Here is a 23,959-nt window from a genome sequence, read left to right on the forward strand (position 1 = left end):
ATTAGAAAGCTTTTATATCCTTAACCTTAAAATGATGATAATGTAGAGTTGGACTGTGGACTTGGTATTTGCTTGTGAGGAACTTAAGTATATCGAGTATTCTATGAATGCTAAGGTGTGACTGCATGTTCCATAAATACAGTTTCAAAATTCAGGTTTCTAATATCCCACCTGATTTTCTCGTCTATGTGTATAAATCTCGGTGGCTAAGATGTTATTAAAACGGATAGCCTTTCTCTAAAGAGAAAGGGAGAATTTGAAGGGGAAAGCGAGAGAAGTGGAACTCTCCTAAGTGGCAGTTCTAGAGCACTCATCTTAAGGACTGATATGAAATTGGCTCACCTTCTCCATTAAAGTGAATTTCCAGCAGGTGCTGAAGCACTTGGCATATTTTTAATCAATGTTTTAAGAAAAGACACTATATTGGGGCTTTCAGTGCACCAGCAATGTCTGAAGTGAGAAGGAGAGGTGTAAAGAAGCTCCTGCCTTGAGTCAGGAAGATGACTAGGAATCCTATGCGCTCCTCAAGATCACATGTGTTCATTACATGGACCTAAAGCAGCTGGAAAATTCAATGCAAAATACCTAGGACTGGCCTGAGACAGCAACGTCTCCCCTCCCGGAACCAGCTTACCTTATATCCTGATGATTTGATGTGCACACCGCGTTTGGTCAGAGTAGATTTCATTCGGATGAAAAAGGAACGCTCAAGAGTGTTGTCAGTGGTTAGCAGACTGGGGCTGGTTGACTCCACTGAGGAATACAAAAATACAGACACACATGATTTAGATCTTTACACAGCCCCTCACAGCTACAGCTCAGGTGCAATCCTTGAGTTCACTAAAAATAAATGACTGATGGGTGCTAAGAGCAGTAGTAATCAATTTACCTCATTTAGAAAATGTTTACTTTGCAGAAAATAAAAAAGAAAAATTAATGTATCTAGAGTAACCTCGTTCCAGTTTCTAACAAGAGCTTTTCAGGCCTTTTCACTTGCAGCAGCTGCCTAAGTGGGGTCTAGTCGTAAGTAAGTGCAGTTTACTTGAGGCTGGGCTGGTACACATGGAGAGAACTGTCATGAAAAACAAGGACCCGTAGATTTATGAGTTCAACCAAGGTACAGGCAGAGATGCTTCTGATAAAGGGTAAGGAAGGCTTGCTCTTTGTTCTCCCCGAGAATCCATTCTTGTGCCATTTGCCTACTGGGAGTTCGGGATTCACTCTCAAGGCTGGAGAGTCATGTCCTGACCAATGTCCTCACCCCTTGGAGCTGGTTTTCTTCATCATGGGGAGTAAGAAGCATAAATAAGACATGGAGGGATAAGAATGGGATGTGTAGACAGAAACAAAAACTACTCACGATATCAACTTTCCATTCCTGTCACTTAAGAGCAGCTTTCAACCCCAACCCCCCAAATAGAAAACAGTCTGTTTTTCCACTTCTCTGCTTCTGATATGAGGAAACAATTGTTCCCTCTCTTAAACAAGATAGTCACTCTTTCCTTTTATAAGCTTTTAGACTAAGTAGAATGTTTTTGCTTATGAAACTTAAAATGGTAGTTTGCAGTCTTGCTGATGTAAAAACACCTTTATGCAAACAGGTCAGAAGGCAATGTAAAAATCTATTTTCTTTAAAAACAAGCTTCCAAGGTATTTTATAAACTTAAGTGTTTTCTGGCAAAGAAATTAATTTTGGGGTTTTTAAGTCTAATAAATACTCTAATTTGTACTCTTCTTAAATACTATTTTAAAGTTTTTCTTACTCAAAAGTTAAAAAAAAATTGTCCAAGAAACAGGATTTCTTTTGAGTAGCCCTATGCTAACGCTTATTTTCTCTGGAGTAGGGGTAAAGAAATATGTGTAACAAAGAGATTTAAGAATTAAGTATATGTGAAAACAGTTATTAACAACAGAAAAAATGGGCAAAACAAGTTTTAAATTTTAAGTTATGAAATGCATTCCATATATTTCTAAGGGTGAATAATCTCTTTCATATTAAACTTGATGCTCAGATGAAAGAAGAATGAATGAGAGTTACTGTAACAACAGAAACCTTGCTATCTGTGGTTTGGGGCTTTTCTTATATCGTTTTTAATCTTAACATGACTATGTTTTCCTATTTTTATGGCATTTCTATTCTGGGGTATTGGAATCACTGACAAGTGTCCCTTTCTTATGTGTCTCTCTTAAGGTTTTCCTCTTTTTTTTTTTTTTTGTTTTAGAGAGCATGAATCTGATGTCATTTTAAATGTACAGCTCTTTATCACTCGAGGGAAAAGCAGAGCCATGTTATATTTAGTACTTTCATTTCTTCTGATTAAATATGAATTACTATGAAATTTTTCTCATCATCTAACACGCCATAATACGCCAACAGCTTTTTAATACACTATATAAGCACAAACTTCTGCTCTAAGAGTTTAATTTGCCCCTCTAATCCAATCACATCAACCTTATTTCTCTTATCAGAGATTCCCATTTTGAATTAAATGAGCTCATTAGTTTTAATCAAAAGCAGAGAGATCAAAACTTAAACGTAAATGCTTTAGATCAGAACTGTCAGTCAGCCGTGCAGTTCTATTTTACTAAAACACAAGATCAGAGACCCTTAGAACCAATTTTTTCTCGTAAGGGATGCCGAGAGCTTGAAGATGCTATATCCTTTTTTTTTTTTTCCCTCCCAAGGACAGATTATACATTTAAGGTTAGACTTAATTTATAGCAGTTTTTTTCATCCTGGTGGAAATGGAAAAGTATACCAATCTACTGTTGTTCCTTTCACATTTATTGGCACTGGTCCTCAGAGACTTGAACTAACACGAAGCCATCAGAACCACACCACAAACTCAGCCTTAAAAATTCAGCTCTGTTCAGCAAGATCATGTTTGCAATTGCTGAGGAAAAATGAAACATCCCAGAGAAGTGAAATCTGTTTTAGGGCTGGGGTCTTGGAGCTCCTGACCCAGTAAGGAAGGAACTACCAAACTTGTAGAAAGGGTGGGTAATGCAGGCATTGTGAGAAATCATTGTGTTCTATATGGAACTGCACAGTAAAACACTTAGAGGGTATGTTAGAGACCACAGCATGGATGCTTTCAGCTGGGTGAAGACACAAGCTTCACGTGAGCTGTGGAGCCGATCACGGCATCGTGCCCTGAATGAGGCAGGAGTATGGCACCGTATCATGTGTTGCAACAGTAACTGCCTAAACATACAGGGGCAATGTTATTTGTACCCAGGACAACTGGTGTAAGAGGAGTGTTAAGGTCAGGTTTTGCCCCAGTGAAGCTGATATTTAAAATCAAAACTAGTCTTCAAGCTTTATTTCAAGAGCATGGGGTATGGGGAGTCCAAGAGAAGGAGACAGGGCAACCCAGAAAGAGACTGATTTCTGATGACAATTTCTACTGAAATTCCATATGGCTTCCTACTTCTGAGGACAGGGGCAGAAGTAAGAAGCCACGTTTATTATAATAAAGTTATTCATAGCTCACACGCCATGGTCATGGGTTCTCAAGGGCTAGCAAATACACTTGGTTTATCCCAGCTGTGACAATGGTGTCTCCATGTGAAAAGACAGATTATCTGCATGTGACAGACGAGAGCAGCAGCTTTAGAAGAGATGCTTTTGAACTGTCTCACGTGAGAGGCGTGATTTTGATGAAGGTTCTATTGGGTGAGATCCAAGGCAGCACAGCCTTGGTGGTGTGCGATGCCACTGTGGCACTGAAGAGAAAAAGTGTGTGTGTGTGTGTGTGTGCGCGCGCGCGGGCGTGTGCGCGCATGCGTGCATGTGTGTAGGATGAGGCGAAGAGTGGATGAGAAGATGGAGTAGTGACAGAAGCCTCCTTAGGAATAGTGCTCTATAAAGACAGTGGAAACAGTTTATGTCTAAGAAGCATTTTAGAGTGCTTTCTAGATATGAAATGCTTTTCTATCAACTTTTTGAGGCAGGTCATAATTGTTGCATGCTCTGATAAGAAATCTGGGATTTAGAGAAGTTGTATCTGCTGCCTGAGACACAGGAAAAAATCTACGGGTAAAGCTGGATTAAGTGGTCAAAGCCCAGTTGTGCCCAGCTCTGCCCTATAAATTATAAACTAGGAGCTTTAAAAAAAAAAAAAGACGTACACAACTAAAAGCTGAATAAAGAAATATACTGTATTTGGCTCAATCTCAAGGTCTCAACTTTTTAATAAACCTAAATTATCTCAGCTCTTGAAATGTCAGTTTTTGCATATTTTGTAAAATTTACAGGAAAATTTACAGCAAAAGTAGTAATAATTTTTATGTTGGCAAATGCCACCATAATGTGAAATGATATCTGAATTACTCCACATCTGTTCATGATTCCCTAGCTGGTGGTGTGGTTGCTGTTCCCCTTCTTATTATGTAGGGGCAGGAGGAGGTAAAGAAGACAGAAAGAGGAGGTGTCTGAGAGCCATCTAGTTCTCACTGGGCTGAAACTAGGGCCAGGTTTCTTTGGAATAATTTCAGTATTCTCTCCAGGGTCTCTATAAGAGTATGAAGCCAATGCCTTTAAAGAGGGCCTTTTCTCTCTCTCTGTCTTTTTTAAAAAATGAGTCAGGGTCTTGCTCTGTCACTCAGGCTGGAGTGCAGTGGCGCGATCATAAGTTAATGCAGCCTCAACCTTCTGGACTCAGGCTATTCTCCTGCCTCAGCCTCCTGAATAGCTGGGACCACAATTGCGTGCCACCACACCTGGCTATTTTTTAATTTTTAAATGTTTTTTAGTATTTTTTGTAGATAGGGTTTCACCGTGTTGCCCAGGGATTCACCAGCCTTGGCCTCTCTAAGTGCTGAGATTACAGACGTGAGCCACCGTGCCCAGCCAAGAGCCTTTCTTTTTCAGTATGCTTCAAGTACTTTCACTATAATTAAAGTGTCAGAACCCTCCAATCGCCACCAAATCCTGATGTGTGAGGGAGAAAAAAAAAAAGTTTTGAGAGAATGTTATTCCTCAAAAGTAAGTAAGGTATTTTTCCTTTTAAAGGAGAAGTGGAGTTGCCATAGATTGTTAAGACATGAAGTTAAACATATTCTTTTCGCACGTCACTGCCTAAATGAATCTTTTCATTTTTAGGTGTTCTGTGCACACAGGACGAACTGAAGAGCAATTACCCAAAATGACTTGCACAAGGCAAGAGAGGTGTTGGTTCATTTTGCAATGATCCTGATAAAGCCAAATTGTTCCACTGGCATATGCTGTCAGCCTTGCTAGAAACGGATGCAGTTTAGGACTTTAGAATGAATATGTATCCACTGGGATTTGACAAGTTGGTTTTTTCCTTACAAAATTTTTCCTTATACATGAGAGGACTGCACTTCCTCAGCCACATGGAGTTGGGGATGCTTGCATGGCTTGCTTTAGTCAATGAAATGTGAGCAAAAGCCACGTGTCACTTTCAGGTGGAATTTTCAAGAGCCAGTTATGATGGGCTGCTTTCTCTTTTCCTCTGTCGTGGTGACTATTAACAACTTCACCAGCCTGAGTCTTGGAAGACAATGTGAAGCAGGACCCCTGCCAATCCTTACTGAAACAGATCTTTGTTATAATTTGGGGATTTTTTTTTTTACTGTAGCATTAAGTTAGCCCATACTGACTAACACAAATACCAAGTCTTTATTATTTATTCTTTATTTAAGTCAGTTATATTTCCAAGTTCTCCCGGATAGGGGCAGAGCAAGAATATGACAAATGTTTGACTCCAAAGGTCATGAGGTTGCCAATATCCTGTTCTTACAGTTATTTATATACTTATTTTATCTCCATTTAATCTCTCTTGCTAGATATTTGAGGGCAGCAGGGCTAAGATGAGTCTAACTTTGATGCTGTATAGCACTTAGCATGGTTCCTTTTATACATGTATCCAGATAGCTACATCTATCTATTGATAGAATCTTTACTCTGGGTATATTATTATTATATGTCTATTTATATATGTGTGTATGTCTGTGTATATATAGTAACTAATATTCACTAAATACTGAATTTAATAAGATCTTCCCAACCTAGTTTCTGAAAAGCAGGCCAAGCATGGTAAAAATAAATCTTTCTCATAGAAATTATCCCAGAGAATTTTATGGTTATCCAGAATGACATCTGTGGTAATTTTTAAATGCTATGAATTCTTCAAAACTCTTCCTTCTAAAAGGTGGAGCTATTACTTCTCCCCTCGAGTGGGTGTGTGCTAAACTTGGTGACCTGCTTTTAATAATGAGCATATGGTGGAATTGATGGTGTATGATTAGCACAGCAGCTCCCTCCTTGCTCTCTTGGGTCATTCACTCTGATGGAAACCAGTTGCGATGTTGGGATGACACTTAGGCAGTCAGTCCTATGGAAGGGCCAATGTAGCAAGGAACTGAGGCTTCCTACTAACAGTCACTTCAGTGATTTTAGAGCTGGATCATCCAGCTTTAGGTGAGCCTTCAGATAACTGCCTCGGCTGCCATCTCAATTGCAACCTCATGAAAGACCCTGAGCCAGAGCTACACAGATCAGCTGCTCCTAGATTGCTAACCTGAAGAACCTATGTGAGATATCTTTGCTTTTTTAAAGCTGTCACTATTTGGGGGTAATCTGTTATCCAATAACAGACAACTCATATAGCATTAATGTAGAATCTCTTTTTGGAAAAATCATAGCCTTTTTTGGATACGTGATGATCATGTTCATGGATAAAACTATGTGGCCCAGTGTGTCAATAACTGGTTGAATTTACATGTGTAGGGCACACTACCTGAAATATTGATTTTTATAAGTAGGGTCTGTATTTTCAAAGGTAAATGCTCAACTGATTTTTTTTAAAATGGGAAATTTGCAAAAGATGTCATCGATAGTGCCATGTACAAGACTATGAGATATTGAAAGAAAGGAATGATTTCTTATTTGTTTTTTGTTGTATCTCTTTACTGTTCTCCAGTCTTCCTTGTACCTAGGATTGTGCTTTACATAACTAGGCATTCAGTTACACATGTCAAAATAAAGTGACATTCAGATGCTTTCTTTTAAGAAGAATTCTTCACTTTATCCCTGTCACTCTCTCACACACCAAACAATATCATGTCCCAAGAAGGCTTTTTCTCTTGAGGGGAGGGGATCATTAAGTCCTCTCCTTGTATTCATCTCTAAGGAAGTGTTTTCTGCAAAGTGTTCTTTTGAGAGTTCTAGGCCAGTGGGTTTGGTAGTTAAAGGGGGGTTGGCCTGATTTCTCCCAGAGTTAGAGAATACTTTGTTCTCTGTCTTTTGAGAGTTGGTTTTCATCCCACTGGCCTGACTTCTACCATGTGCCAGGGCAATTCTGAAGCGGGTAGTGGCTCTTAGTATACTAGAGTGTGATCCTTGGCCACTGGTGGCGAGGCAGTGCCTTTTTCTGCAGTCACAATTTATACCGCCCTTTGCAGATAATGTAGTTGCAGCCACCATGGCTCAGCAGTCAGACTCTATCAGCTTCGGTGCTTGCTCTGGAGTCCAACAAAAAAGTCTGATATATTTAAATCTCCTTAGGGCTGATTCCTGTCCCTACCCAGTTGTGAGTCTTCAGCATTGTTTACAAACTTGTGAATTATTAACTGAAACTCTAGAGCATAGCTGTGAAAAGAATTGTGATTCAAAAATGATGTAATAACCTTCTTTAACAGTAACATTAAAAATAACCCACCTAAAAATACGAAAATAATAATCTGCCAACCAATGCCACCTGTCAGCATAAACTCCCTGGCACTATCTGGCCTGTCTCGAATGAGAATCGTAGTGCATGAGGTTGCCTTTCAGGTTTCTTGCTCCTGGCAGGGGTTACTACTTGGTGAGACTGTCCCCTGAGGGAGAAGAGAGTGTTTGCTGGCTGCCTGCTGCTCAGCAGTTGGTGTTTGGATGATACCACTCTGGGGAAATATACACAGTGTCAGAGTCAAGCTGCTACCAGTGGGTGTTTCTATACACAACTACTAAGCAACAGGAGAGTTCAAGGGGGAAAAACTGAGTATTGTAAAGATCGCCTTTGAGAGTACGTGATATCCAATATGACCCGTTCTGCAGCAGGCTATGCACTCCAAAGGATGTGCCACATGAATATTGCAAGTGAGTGTTTTAAATCTTATTGGAAACTCCCTATAAATGTTGCCACTTGAGGGATCTATTCTGGGAGAAAAATATAGCATGTCCTCCCGCAATGCTGCGTGGATTCCATTACCAATATTGCATATGGGATCGAGTGTGGCAATGCTTTTATCACAACTATAAAGTGGTTATGAGCCAATTCTTCATATAAAACATAGTCAATAACATTGAGGGCTTTCCCTCCTTTCTGTTTCTTTTATTTCCTTCCTTCCTTTTTCTTTTCTCTCTTTTTTTTTTTAATGACAAACATCATGTCAGACAAAGGGCATCAGGACTTAGTCTTTGTACTACAATACAAAATAACAATACATAAACACCTTTGTGAAGGCAGCTCGAAACCCCATGTTTTCTATTAAAAAGTCATGTTCAATCTTCACTGTTGATAGAACTGAATAGCTAACACAGAGAACATTGTATATCAGAAAGGTCAATAGTTATTATGAGCTACAAATATATTTTTTTCTATCCTTCAGGCTGTTTAGCGCATATCACAGCATGAGCAGCTGTCTCCTTTAATGCTTTTAAAATTAGAATCCCAAAGAGGAAGAAAAAATTATGGTTGCAATGATTGCTCTTTGCTTTTGTAAGTTTACTTTAATATACTATTTTATATACATGAATCTTCTGTGCGGCCTATCCATGGGGCAGTAGCTGGTTGCCAGTATCCAGCTGAACCACCATGTTTATTTTTTTTTACATTCTGGCCAAATCTCCATCTCAGGCACAGATGTTGCCCACATACCGTATTTTAAAACGGAGTTAGATAGAAGAGTCTGGTTACAGAGGCACTTGCAAACACATACACATGCATTCTGCCTTTTCCTTGCTTTAAAGCTTTATTACTAACTACAATACCATGTGATGAGGAACTGCTATACAGCACAGGGTGAAAAATCAGGCAGTGATTCAAACCATTGGTACGCAAGTATCACTCTCCACGTGCAGGCATGTGGACTGAGAGTGCACCTTTTAATATTTTAAAGGTTGATCTTCTGGCTGTCCCTGGAACTTCTTGCCCTTACTCAGCACATGACCCTAGAAGACAATATTGAAATGAAACCCATGTAAGCACACATCAAATGTTTTACTATAGCTCACTTTTTCTTTGTTCAGTTATTTGAATAAATACTTGCTGAGTAACTAGTGGTCTGGAACCATTCATAACAGTGCTTACCTTTTTTAGGGGAAGAGCAACAATAAAATAATTTCAGGTGGTGATTAATGCTATAAACAATAACAGCGAGTAAGAGACTAGAGAGTGATGGGAGCCACATTTTGGTTGGGTGGTCACAAGGGCCTCTCTGACATGGTGGCATCTCAGAGGAGACCAAGTCATGGATGTCTGGGTGAAGGAATCACGTCCATCTCTGTGCTCATGATTCTCATGGTAAATTTATGGCTCAAAACTGGTAAAAGGCTTTACAGAAAGCTATTTGTTGGATAGCTATGCAGTAGTGACTGTGAAATTCTAAAGAAGTTGTCTTGAATTTTTGTCCAAGATTAAATTATTTGCCTTCAGTATATGACTTGACATATAGGCCACCAAGGAAATAACTAATGGGCATGATGGATCAGTGTGTCCAATGCTCTCAGCTGTACCCACTGGGATTTTCAAGTCTTTAGGGATCTCCAGAGAAAGCAGCTTCAGTCAAAAAGTGGGATAAGGATACAGTGAATAAATGATACACTTCTTTTTGGAGAATTTTGGGGGGTGAAAATAGAGAGTTGAGTATGTTTACTGATGGAGAGGCCAGAGCTTAGAGTTGTCTACATTGGAAATGCTAATTGAAGAATTTAAACCCCAAGGGATATTGAATTAGTAACAGAGAAAGCGAGGTGAGCCTTTGAAATGGGGGAAATAAAAAGGAAGAATAAGAGAAGGTGGGAGGTGGAGGGAGAGAGACAGGAATGTGACAGAAATGGTTCTGAATAACTTACCTTCAATAAAGTAAATAAATTTCAATAAAGTTGTTTGCTGAGATAAAGGAAGTGGAAGAAGGACAGGATTTTGAGAGCAAAGAAAGCTATGAAACAGCCTGTATAGGGAAACCACCTGGGATCAATAGAAAATAAGCACTAAGATTTTTTAGTAGCTAGAAGTTGCCTGGCTTCAATTTCTAAAGATGGGACCCATGACAATGGGAATGAAAGGCAACAGGATGAGGGATTCCAAAGGGTTAAGTCAAGTGAAAACTGGTGACATGATGAGCTGGAGACTAGGAAAGGATGGCAGGACAGGGGTGTGGTGACATGAGAGAGGTAGGCAGTAGGGGCTTTATTCAGAGAGTGAATTCTGAGTATTATTTACTGCTTGAAAAAAGTTTGTATAAATACATATGTTCATAGAAAATTTTGAAAACATGAACTATAAATAAGAAAACTTAAAAAAAATCCCCATAATGTTATCACCCAGCTATAGTCACTATTACTAGTGACCCCAATGTGTTTTCTTGCAGTCTTATTTACCATTTATTGATAAATTTATTACAAAATTGGGATAACACCTGTGTCTGCCTCATCTTTTAATGTTAAAAAGTCATAGCTTACTATGTGGCAATAACCATACTTTTATTAGACACTGTTAGGGCAATAAATGGAGGCTGGGGTTCTAGGGGCCTTGGCTGCAAATCAGTGTTTTTAAACAAATTTTTAAAGAACATTACAGTATCTGTATTTGTCCATATTATTACATCACTTTCAAACACACTATTTTTTAGTGGCTATGCAATATTTCATTGCATGGTGATGAATTTCTTTGAAATTAATGTTCTTTCAACTTTCTTATCTCTTAGGGTGAATTTCTAGAATGAGTATGTCTGGGTCTGAGCTTTTAAAAAAGCTCTTAATACAAACAGACAAACTGATTTCCAGAAAAGTTGCACCATTCCAGTTTGCATGTCTCTCAGTAATATTTAATGGTGTTCATATTATTGCCACGTTAAAAGATTTGGTTTTTTTTTTTGAGAGTAAACATTAATTTACCAGAAGATAACATATTTACCAGGGTCTCTGTGATAAGAAATGTGTAAAAACATCTCACATGTTTTTAATATGCATTTTTTAATTTTTATTTTTGAGATTGGTGTCTCACTCTGTCACCCAGGCTAGAGGGCAGCTAGCTGTAGCCTCGACCTCCCAGGCTCAAGTGATCCTCTGCTTCAGCCTCCTGAGTAGCTGGGACTAGAGGTGGGCGCCACCACGCCTGGCTACTTTTTGTGTTTTTTTTGGAAGAGACAGGGTTTCATCATGTTGCCCAGGCTGGTCTTGAACTCCTGGGCTCAAGGGATCCACCTGCCTTGGTCTCCCAAAATGCTAGGATTACAGACATAAGCTGCCACACCTGGCAATTGGCATTTTTATTTCTATTGAGGATGGATTATGTTTTAATACATATTTATTGGCCAGTTGAATTTTTTAATCACATATTTATGTTCTCTATTTTGTAATTGGGTTTTTAGTGTTTTCCTGATCAATCTGAATGAACTACATATATATTAAGGATATTAACTCTGACATATTTCTTGCAAGTACATCCCATTTTTTTGCCTTTTGTTTATGATATACATAAATGCATATGTTCTAAAATTTTATATTGAGTAGTCTATACCTTTTTTCCTTTGTGACTTTTGCTCAAATTTTTTAACAGGTGTTTGAGATTTTGAAAACGAAGCCTGGTTAAAGTCCAAGGTTTGATCGTGCTAAGAGTGCTAAAGGTAAGATAAAAAAATTGGTACATATTTTTAAAAGTTTTGGCAGTCAAGGAACTATGTGTTGAATGGTTACCCATCATGGAAACTCTCATTCTTACATCTGTTTGCCTCCTTGAGCTGAGGGGTTCACAGGAAGGCTGCAGAGCATGAGCTGACATCTCTGAGGAAGGTCAGAGAGTGATGTGAGTGTTGATAGCCAATGGCATTAAGAACAGAGAAAGAATGCTTTTTGTAAAAAAAATTTTTAATTAATTAATTTTTAGAGGAAGTATTTAAGCAAAGATCTTAGGGAAATAGTGTGGAAGTGGCAGCAGAAGCGGTGCATGATGACCACTTCTCTTTCATACAGGGACATAGGACTCTGAACTGGACAGTTGCACTGGAGAGGGTTAGAGAGTAGTGGCTTCCAAGGGAGAAAGGTCTCAGTGAGGATGAAGAGGCAGATGTGAGGCTTGTGGAAAAGTCAGTGGCTACGGAGAGTTTACACCTAATTAGCCTTGCTGAATAAAATACAGGATACCCCATTACATTTGAATTTCAGGTAAACAACAAATGAATTTTTATACTATGATCCAAACATTGCATATAAATTCCAAATTGAACGGGGAATCCTATATTTGGTAAATCTGGCAGCCCTTTTCCTACAAGAATAAAGATTTAATGTGACCCAGAGGAAGGGTTTTGCATGAGTGCAGTCATATGTTTAACAGGGATGACAAATGGAAGAGTTTAGAAGATTGACCTGAGATACATTTCTTTAATGGAGTGAATGTTGAATGACGAGCTTTCTCACTGGAAGGTACTAGAGAACTACACAATTATTGAGAATTCACGTGAAATCTGGTGTGATGATATGGCTTTTTCAAATTTGCCATCTTAGGTATGGGGTCTGACACAATGGCCAATTTTAATTTTCCCGTGTGAGTGTGTATATTCTGGAGATAGAAAGGGTCTCAGGTTGCCAGGTCTCCACAAATATCTCCTGAATCAGTATCTTCTGTTAATTAATTAATTTTTTCATATGGGAGAAATTTGACCGGGTGGCTAGGATTTGTTGGTTTTATTATGGCTCAATTCCAGCACATCTTGAAATGGTTATTTTTCAAATGTTTTTAGTTAGAAGTTCCATATTAAATCTATCATCAATAAAGAATTGAGGGTTATTTATTGGAGCATATTCTTAGTAACATTATTTATACTTTGTGATAATTTAGAGAAGCCAGAAATGAGAGATAACCCAATAATTATCTATATCTGTTATTTTGCTAATGAATCTCTATTTTTGACATCTTTAATTAAGCTAATTTTCCTTTCTCTCATGATCCTAATAAGTTTCAATGACCACTGCTCCATCTTAATACCTAAACAAAGTCATCTAATCTTTTGCAAGAAGTAGCTCTGCTTTAAAACAGGACTTCATCATTATAATCTTGGTCAGCTAATATATGTGTAGGCATCATTTCCATATCTGAACTCGACGTTAGGTCATTTGTATATTTTCTTGAAGGCTATGCATACTCTTCCCTAGTGGAGGGGATAAAAAGCAGTCATTAAAAACGTCCATTTATATAGCTTGCAGTTATTCTCGCTCTAGAATTACCCTCCTTTCCTTCAGTTAAAAAAGATAAAGGATATTGCTGATGGTGATGGGGAAAATAGGGTTGAAGCAGCCTCTTCTCAAACCAGGGGCAAAGCAAATTTGTTGATGTTAATTATTTCCCTTTTTCCTGCTTCATGAAACAAAGTGATCTCTTCAAATATAGCTTTCCAATGACATAATTGATGTTTTTTACCATCAACACTTCAGTGTTATGTTGAATGGCTTCTGGGTCTAAACTGTATATTCTATAATGCCAAATAAGTATTTTTAAAACTGGCACGACACATCCCTTGTTGCCTGGGAGCTGAATGCTCCCACTGCATTTGTCATAATTGTTTTTGGTTAATCCTCTCAACGGCAGGGACTCCAGGTATTTATGGTTGCCCTTGCTCTGGGTCTTCAATTATTTGACCTGACGTGAGAATGAATCCATCAGTAACAGTAGGCTGTCCTTTGCCCATTTCTCCATTTTATTATTGCATTTATCCCTAACAAACTTCATTTGCATGTCATTAGTAAAGTTCTCCGTATTTTTCAACAGCTTGAGAAGCTGCATTTTGGAAATGACATAAAGGTTCAGATCATATACGTGGTGCTTATCCTCATGTTTCTCTCAAAGCTATGGCCTGCATTCTTTAGTTTCCATCTTAATCATTTCAGTTACAAGCAAAATGAAACCTAAATAAATTTTCTTGAAATAGTCAATGATTTACACATAAAACACTTCAGAGAGAGTACACTTTTCTTCCCTTTAAAATATTTTTGATTCATTGTGCAAATAATACACAGGTATTACGATTACTACTAATGTTAACTGTCTACATGAGAGACAATATTGCTTTTACTCTCTTCCGGTAAGTGTTTTATGTGATTTTTTGGGGTGTTAAAATGATGCATGCTAAAATCACAAGTCTATATTCTTTAAATTATGAACATCTAATATAATTGACCAACGAGCCCATATCTAAAGCAGAAAGTAAAATACGTAAACCCAACCTAGAAAGGTCCTTATTCTGAAAGCTATGTCTTGCCCTTCAAGGATTTTTGTTGTTGTTGATGCCAACAACCAATATCTGCAATCCTTTCTTTAACAGAATGCCTCTCCCTGACCAGGTAAAATAGCAGTGTGTATGTAAGTAATTTAGGGGAAGACAGAGGTGGTCTTAAAGGTGAAAGAAGGGAAAGAAAGAAATTATCTTTCTACCAAAATAATTCACTTACTTTAAAAAAGAGTATTCTCTCCTGTATGATTTGAAGTCTCCCATTTTAGGAGATGCACGTAAGTTCAAAAATATAAAAATAACAATAGAAATTCTTACTATTTTGACAATTATTTTCCACTTTACTTTTGGCTTGTTGGGGAAGAAAGAAGACATTTAGATACATGCAGCACATGTAATCTCAGGATTTTCCATATTTATATATTTTTTTCCCTACATTGTATTTTCTCTACCCAAGAGCCCAGGCTGTTATTTTTTTTTCCCGAAGTCTGAAGATCACCCCATGGATTAACAAATGATTGAGGATTCTCTCTTAAAAGACTCTTTAAAAAACTGTCAGAATCAGCCTGAGACAAAGATTTATTATGAACTATTTAAAGGGCTTAATATATGTGTCCCCAATGAGCCCTTGGAGCAAACTAAAAAGGAAGAGTAGAATTCTCAAAGAATAGGAAAAATTCTCCAATGCCCCACTTTCTTCACACCATGATTACTGTTTACTCAAAGGATGAAATGCCTAACCTGTCACACAAAGTCTTCAGAAGCCACAGTCCTGCTGATGTACAGTCAAAACAATACAATGAAGACCGACAGTAATGTGCTTGAGAAAGGCAGCTGTAATTTACTTTCTAACCTGTTCACTAACACACTAATGTGGCTACATCTTGTAGCAGGAGCTGATCCCTGACCCACGTAGCAATCAAACAACTACCCGAGTGTTGGCTGTCACAGAAGCTGGGACCGTCACCTTAATTATACGTTCCTGGATAACAAACCTTCCCTTAATGAGCAACTTTTCTCTTATGTGTGTTCCAACTCACCCCTTCTGTCCTTGAAAAGGTCCATTGCCAATCACTGCAGTTGGAATCTGTGAAGCATATTCATAAGTATTCTTCCTAACAGGTAATAAATACTACCTGAGCAGGCTGTTTGCTTTATGAGAATGCCAAGATATAATTAAAATTATAGCCTTGTACTCCTGGGAGGCTCTAGAGAAGAATCACTCAGCACAAAAGGGAAAGTTTTCAACGTACTTACAACTAAGCTTTTTTCTCTTTTATTGGTAATAATAATATTATTGTAATGGCTATCTTCTTTGGAACTTATATTTGGCCATGAGATTTATTCCTCTCAATGTAATTTCTACACTAGCTTTTCTTTTTTTTAGACATGAAATCGTTTTATTTTCTTATTATAAAACTCCCAAATTCTGTTGTTATCTGCCAATGATACCCCAACAATGAACACAGGCAACCAGGAGGGTCTTACAAGGAGGTTTTGCAAATACCTTGAGGAGAAAGAGTGCCTTTCTATGGAAAGAAGACCTTTAGCATTGAGGACAAAGAGCAAGACAATCTTTACCATGTGATGGTTCACTTCCCGAATGTCACTAGCTCAGTGTGAGTTTGAGACGAGTCCATCAGAAAGGCAAATGGTACAGACTGGTGATTCGCTGAAGAGAAGGAAAGGACTTGGAACCAGGTTTGTTGGTTCAACTTCCATTTTATTTTAATCTCCTTAAGACTCTGCTTCTTTTCTCTTTAAATATGTGGCTATATTTTCTCTGTTAGACAGTTTTGGCACTGTTTGGTAAGGCATATATAGCATATGTATTTAGAAAATATATGTATTTAGAAAGCTCTAATGTATTTGCTTTGAGTAACCATTTACAGTGGAATATATGAACTAATCCATGTAAATCACTTAGCTTGGCACATGATAAACACCCAGTAAATGTAAGCTTTCATGGTTGTAGTTGGTATTGCTAATATCTCCACTCCTATTTCTGACATCTGTTTTTAGGCGTACTGGGTGGATGAAGGAACAGGAAAGGATAGTAACGCTCAATAGTCTGCTGAGTCTCAGAGCAGCAAATCCCATCCTGGAATAACAACAGGGGTACCACTGGGCAGGATGATGACCACAGATATGGAGAGCAGCAGTGTGCACGGGAGTTGGACATTTGCCACGGAACTGGGAAGTTTGGGCTGTAGATCAGGCTTAGCAATTAGGGACAGCTCTACAGTCTCGCTCTGTCACCAAGGTTGTAGTGCAGTGGTGTAAACACGGCTCACTGCAGCCCTAATCTCCTGGGATCAAACAGTCCTCCAACCTCAGCCTCCCAAGTAGCTTTGACTACAGATGCACACCACCACACCTGGCTAATTTTTTGTATTTTTCGTAGAGATGGCGGTCTTTCTATGTTACCCAGGCTAGTCTTGAACTCTTGGGCTCAACTGATCCTCCCACCTTGGCGTCCCAAAGTGCTGTCATTACAGGCATGAGCCACCACACCTGGCAGCAGCTTTACAGCCTTACGTCAGTTATGCGTCTCTTCACCAACCATTCCCTTTTCCCTAAGAAGGACATAATATTATGTGACTTGCCTAACTTTCAGAGGCTGTACAATCAAATAAATCCAGGTGAAGGTAAAGTTTGATAAATGTAAGTTAAATTTGACCAGCAAACCTTTGTTGAGCGCTTCTTAGGTACCCGGCACTGTAATACCATATCACATGTGAATCTGATTAATACTGGAAAACAATCTATGTATATACATTACTATTTTGTTCTCAAAATTCAGGTGTGCGCTAATACTTCAGTTTATGCTATCATCAACATGACTTTGGGTAACAGATTTCTAGGCTGATAAATTTCAGAAATGGATAGGTATCACGAACCTGACTATAAGATAGTAAGAAAATTTTATAGTCACAGGTTTTACTAGAAAATGGTGCAGAATAAATGTGAACATGAGAAAATGTAAATGCAAAAAAAAAAAAAGAATTATGCAAGAAATAAAAATGATGAAGAAGAAAGATGTAGGGTAGTAAGAAAGAAACTAGAGAAGACTGACAAGATAAAGACAAAGGACTAAGAGGGATGAGAAAAATACATAAAAATTACACAGACAAAGTGACAACAAAATATACAAAACAGGAACCCAGGCACATTAAGGAAATAAAGGGAAAAAGAAGAATGAAAAGAACAGGAAAGCTATTCTTATAACCACATCATAGCTTGAGTTTGCAAGTCAGCAGCTGCTGGTTCTGGGTTGCATGTGCCAAAGACCTGTGCTTTTCTCAGGCCTAGAAAACTGGAAAAGCATGAATCAACATGTATTTGGGTACTCACTTAAAAAAAAAAAAAAAAAAAAAAGATTACAAAACCAGGTATTCCAAAATTTGCAACCATTATAATTTTAAACCTCAAAGCTGGGTGACTGACTAGACTTTCTCAATAGCCATGTTATTTTGTGTATACCAGCTTTGAGGTAGAGGGGATTAGGATTAATGCCAGGTGATTTACATGCACATTTAATTTAGTTGTCACAGCACTCTTTGAGATAAGCACCTTTATTTTCCCTATTTTAAAGAGGATCTGTTGTCTATGACCACGTACTTTAAAACACCCACTGTTGCTTATATAGCACGGCCTAAACGGAATCTAGATTTATTCACTGTAATTCACTTATAAATCTTTAGCTTTTTGTCATCTCTCCTGCAACATATTTCACAGTCCTTCTTTGCGCATAGAAAGAAATATATGAGAATGCAGGCAAAAAGATGGTAGGAATTTGGGGTGATTTTAATTTTTACTTTATTTTCCAGATTTTATGAAATGAGTATTTATTATTCTATAATAGAATCTATCTCTATGTTCTTAGGTTTGTGTGTTTAAGGGGTTGGTACTTGCATTATCCAAAACTTCCCTGAAATACTCACTTTCACCCTGCTCTGAACAGTTCAGATTTCAGGGAGAAGTTGCTATTGAACATCAATTAAGAGTGCTTAACTTATTCCTTCTCAGAAGAAAAGGAATCATTGTGCCTATGTCACTGAACTCTAGGACTCCTTCCTACCTTTTGTCATTGAGGAAACTGGTTTTCCTCTCCTTGAGATTTTGTTTGTTTGTTTTTGGCCATGATCAGATGGAAAAAGTCCAAGAATGCTTAGGTTATTCACAAACTTACATAATTAATAAGTTTATGTAAATCATACAGTGGTTTTCAAGCAGGAAAACGTTTCTCTGGCAAAACCCCTTCTAACAACATGAACTCCCATTCCCTCTCTACTCAGTGCCTCCTTTGAGTGCTGTCATTTTAGGAGCTAGCCCTTTACAGAAACCTGCTTTCAAAACATTTTAAAGTCATATTTCTTCCATTAAACCTTTTATAACATTTAAATGCAACACAACATTTTTTAAAAGAATGAATTAAAAATCTAAAGATTGCCGGGCGTGGTGGCTCACGCCTGTAATCCCAGCACTTTGGGAGGCCGAGGCGGGTGGATCATGAGGTCGGGAGATCGAGACCATCCTGGTGAACACAGTGAAACCCCGTCTCTACTAAAAATACAAAAAATTAGCTGGGCATGGTGGCGGGCACCTGTAGTCCCAGCCACTCGGGAGGCTGAGGCAGGAGAATGGTGTGAATCTGGGAGGCGGAGCTTGCAGTGAGCCAAGATTGTGCCACTGCACTCCAGCCTGTGCAACAGAGCGAGACTCTGTCTCAAAAAAAAAAAAAAAAAAAAAAAAATCTGAAGATTATATATGGACATAAGAAATGAGAAAATGTAAAGGAAATGCTACACAGTTGATGGCAGCTGAGGGTGCAGAGAAAGATAGATAAAATGAGCCATCACTGGGTGGGGGCAGTGCTCAGAAACAACAGCAACAAAAAGGAAATGCAGACTAAAAGAAGGGGCAGAATGACCAGGAAAATACCCCAAAACACAAAAAAGGATGAGAATTCGCTTATATGATGTATCTAGAATAGGCAAACTCATAGGGGCAGAAAGTAGAATAAAGATTACCAGGGATTTCCAGCGGGAACAATGGGAAGTTACTGTTTAATGGGTACAAAGTTTCAGTTTAGGATGATGATGAAGTTCTAGAGATAGCGGTGGTGGTTGCACAACAATATGAATGTACTTAATGCCACCGAAATGTACACTTAAAAATGGCAAAATGACAACTTTTATGTCATGTATATTTTACCACAAAAAGGGACTAGAACATATGCTAATGAAACATGACAGACTAATGAGACAAAAAACAGACAAAAAGAAAATAAATGCAAAAGTAGACACAGAGAAGGAAAAACAAGATAGGGAAGAATCATGATACAAAGGATGGAAAGAATGAAAAGCTGTGGTTTCCATCATGGCTAAGAGGAAACAGTTGCTGGAGTACCACATTCCCATTATTGATCATTCACCAGATATGCATGAAGCACTGACACTCTGCTGGGCAGTTGGGATACAGAAGTGAATTGTATGGATACTGTCTCTCATCTCAAGTAGTATCTATGTGGAGACAGGTTACAAAGACCAATAAGATAGTGTCTTCCCCCAAGGAGTTCATGGGTAATTTATAAAGAAATAGAGGTGTAATGGACTCACAGTTCCACATGGCTGAGGAGGCCTCACAATCATGGTGGAAGGTGAAGGACAAGCAAAGGCATGACTTACATGGCAGAAAGCAAAAGAACATGCGTAGTGGAACCACTCTTTATAAAACCATCAAATCATGTGAGACTTATTCAACTACCATGAGGAAACAGCACACGAAAAACCCACCCCCATGATTCAGTTACCTCCCACTGGGTACCTCGCATGACATGTGGGGATTATGAGAGCTACAATTAAGATGAGATTTGAGTGTGGACACAGCCGAACCATATCACACGTGTTTATTAAACTTTATTTTGTAGATAAATTAGTACATTTAATGAGGCCCAGACTTGCGACGGGGGCTGGAATCGTAGCCCAAATTAAGCATACACTGGGACTGGCACCATAAGCCCATTCAGCACAGGTGTATAGAGCTAGCTGATCTAGAACAATCTCCCTATGTACAGGCAAGAGCAGGGGAGAGTAAGCGGCCTCCCCAGGTTTATCCTGTTCCCCAGGAACAGAGTTGGGAGTACAACTCTGAGGAGTCTCGTCACTCCCAGCCCAATGCTCATTTAATTAATATAGATTTAAAATACTGAAAAACAACCCACTTCAATTAGTAATCAGGACAGTAAATGTGATTCACACTATGCCATCAAGTGCCAAGGACTTATTGAAATAAAGAGAATCAGAGAGGGTTTACTTTCAAGGACTCAAAGGTCATTATTTTATAGGACAGCAACAAATCATATAAATATCAGAATGAGAAAGGCACAATCAGAGCCAGATTATAAACACAAGCCAGAAACTGTTCCAGGGTGACTAATGCAATAATACTGAGGAAAGTCACAGGTCCCTATTATAGTCAAAGTCACTTTAACTAATTGGCTCAAGCTATAAAAACATACAATCTGGGTCAAATGACACTGCTGAACAAAGCTTCTCTGCTCAGACATTATCTTAAATCAAAGCTTCTCAATATGAAGGCAAGAGAAAAAGAGAATGTCTAGTTTTCCTGGGAATCATGAGATATGTCAAGACTGGCCTATTTCATAACTGCCAGCTTTACATGTCTATGGACAATGATGGTGATTTTCTTTTTTCTGTAGCATCACTTTGTACATCAGAAGTGAGATTTCTAAGACCCCATCCATTTTAAGATGTCCCATCCTTTTGTGAAGCACCAAGAAAGAAAACATCACTGCCAGTTATAGGATCATTGGATGGCAGTGATTGTAAGATGCACTCCAAAGTCAGAGATGTTAAAATGTGGAAAAAAAAAAAAAAGAAATAGAATCAGTGACCTAAGGTATTTTTCATGACTCCAGGATAAATTTGATAATCATCTGTGTTGCTTTTGAAAGGAGAAATAAAGAAAATACAGTTAGTACTGTTGACTTCTTACCCAAAGTCTTCCTTTCTTCTTTATTTTCCTATGAAAGACTTAATTTTCCCCCAGGCACTTATTGCCCCCCACATATCCATCTTCCTATGCCCAGCTACATTCTTCAGGGAAAGCAAGCTCAGTTCCAAGTATGGATCGTGATTGGTGTAAGCCATCATGGGGTCCAGTTGCCCACAACTGGTGTCAGACTTTATTCAGTTAACAAGTATTTAATGAAATTCTACTGGTTCCAGTCACCGTTCTAGGTTTTGAAGTTAGAGTAGGAGAGTGAGGAGTGGGGGGAGAAAGACAAAAATGTCTCCCTAATAGAGCTTACATTCCATTAGAAGATTTAGAAAAAAGACATCTAGTGTGCTAGATGGTATGAAATGCTGTGGGGATAAAGAAGACAGAGGATTAACATAGGAAATGCTGAGGGAGTGAGTGGTAATTTTAAATAACGTGGCCAGAAAAGACCTCTCTGAGAAGGGAGCATCTGATTATAGACTTGAAGGAAGTAATGTCGTGACCCTTTTGGATAACCAGTGGGATAGTGTTCCAGGAAGAAGAAACAGCCTGTCCAATAGTCCAGAGGTAGGAATACCATGTGTTTGAGAAATAGCAAGGAGGCCAGTGTGGACACAGTTTGGGAGGAAAAGTGATAGGGATAAAGGCAGAGAGATGCTGAGATGTGTTCTATGGACGTATCACAGGTATGGCCCTGAAGAACGTTGGATTTTACTCTAAATATGATGACAAAAACCTCATGGGAGTTTTCAGGAGAGCTGAGGCATGATCTGGCTCTTGTGTGAGACTAAAGGACAGAGTGTGGGAGCACAATCTAGGAGGCTGCTGCCACAGTGCAGCGTGAGATGGTGGTGGTGACAGTAGTGAGATGAGGTCAGATTCAAGATGTATCTCGAAGCAACAGCTGACAGCACATGCTAGTGGACTGAATGTGGATGTCAGAGGAAGATAGATGTCAAGCATCAAGCATGCCTCCAAAGGTGACTGCATAGGCACTGATGCAATTCTACCATGAGAAGTTAGGGAAGTCTGCCAGATGGGGCTTTTGGGAGAAGTTTTGCTTAAACTTAAAAAGAGACCCCTCCTCCCTGCAAAAAGCAAAGATGGCTTGTCTTCATCTGGTCATGGCTGTGAGGCTATGATTGCTGCCAACTTAACTAAGGGATAAGGCTGAGGATGAGACTCATATGCTGAGGGGGCAAGAGTAGCACGATGGAAGGAACCTGTTTTTTTGTTGGGCCATTTAATTAACAAGCCTTGGGGTTGTACTAACTCTGGACTTACCATATGAGACCTTGTACATCAATTGATTTGATTACAGAATTGAACTAATCTCTGTTGGCAGATAGATGATAAAATTGAACAAAACTCAGGACTTTGAGTATGTGGCTTGGCTTTCCTGACAAAGAAACCTCCAGTAAGGGAGAAGGAGGGATGATCATTTTCAGAAAGGTTGGCTTTGGGATGACTGGGAGGAGTAAGAGATGAACAAGGCAAAATGACCCCACACAGCATAGAGAAAGTGCCTCCTGTTGATGAGCAGGACACATTATAAATGATAGGTTTGCCAGGCGCGGTGGCTCACGCCTGGAATCCCAGCACTTTGGGAAGCCGAGGTGGGCGGATCACGAGGTCAGGAGATCGAGACCATCCTGGCTAACATGGTGAAACCCTGTCTCTACTAAAAAATACAAAAAACTAGCCGGGTGAGGTGGCGGGCACCTGTAGTCCCAGCTACTCGGGAGGCTGAGGCAGGAGAATGGCGTCAACCCGGGAGGTGGAGCTTGCAGTGAGCCGAGATTGCGCCACTGCACTCCAGCCTGGGAGAGAGCGAGACTCCGTCTCAAAAAAAAAAAAAAAAAAAAAAAAGGCAGGTTTGTAATTAGAATTAATCTTCTAGTTTCCCAGTAAAGAGCCTAGCTTTTGGAGCATTTCCTTTAACACCTCTCCTTCCCCTCCCATGTGCTACACCTTGTTTAGGCATGACCTGCACTGCCCACTGTAAGAACGAACTGGCTTTCTCAGGTTCTAGTGTATATCATGAATTAGGCCATAAAGACATTCTGCAGCCTGGTGTAGCCCATTAACAAGTCAGAGACTTCACCTTCCTGGTGATATTTGACTTCATTTAGCATTGCACATAGTGTGCCATAGGAACTGCTGGTGGGGTCTTGACATCTAGGTTATTGGAGGCAGTGGTGATTTAAAAAACAGTGATTACGTGATAAAGGCAGGGATTTTGTCTTGAGACCTTTGTCTCAAACTTGAATGTCCTTACACTAAAAAGTTGTGCCTTTGCTCAAAGTGCAGGAACTGGCTTTGTGGAGACAGTTGCCTTTGTTTCATTTGATATAGTTGGCTTCTCTTCATGAACCTCCGGTATGAAGCATGCTTGCATCTTATTTGCTTGTGTGGACAGCTAATATCATTCATAGCAGATGCCACTTGAATGCGTGTGTGTTATTATAGAATACAGATC

At 39.0% G+C, this 23,959-nt stretch overlaps 1 protein-coding gene across 13 annotated transcripts in view; it reads right to left on the bottom strand.

Moving 5' to 3' along the window:
* The window catches only part of NPAS3 (neuronal PAS domain protein 3), an 866,046-nt gene that overhangs the window by 67,406 nt on the left and 774,681 nt on the right, over positions 1 to 23,959 (bottom strand). For all 13 annotated transcript variants that reach the window (XM_050798322.1, XM_050798323.1, XM_050798320.1 and 10 more), the window contains one exon: positions 635 to 753. In XM_050798322.1, the coding sequence (XP_050654279.1) occupies positions 635 to 753 (119 nt within the window). The remainder of the gene's footprint in view (positions 1 to 634; positions 754 to 23,959) is intronic.

The sequence above is a fragment of the Macaca thibetana genome, chromosome 7 (genome assembly GCF_024542745.1).
Source record: "Macaca thibetana thibetana isolate TM-01 chromosome 7, ASM2454274v1, whole genome shotgun sequence".
Lineage (NCBI taxonomy): Eukaryota > Metazoa > Chordata > Mammalia > Primates > Cercopithecidae > Macaca > Macaca thibetana.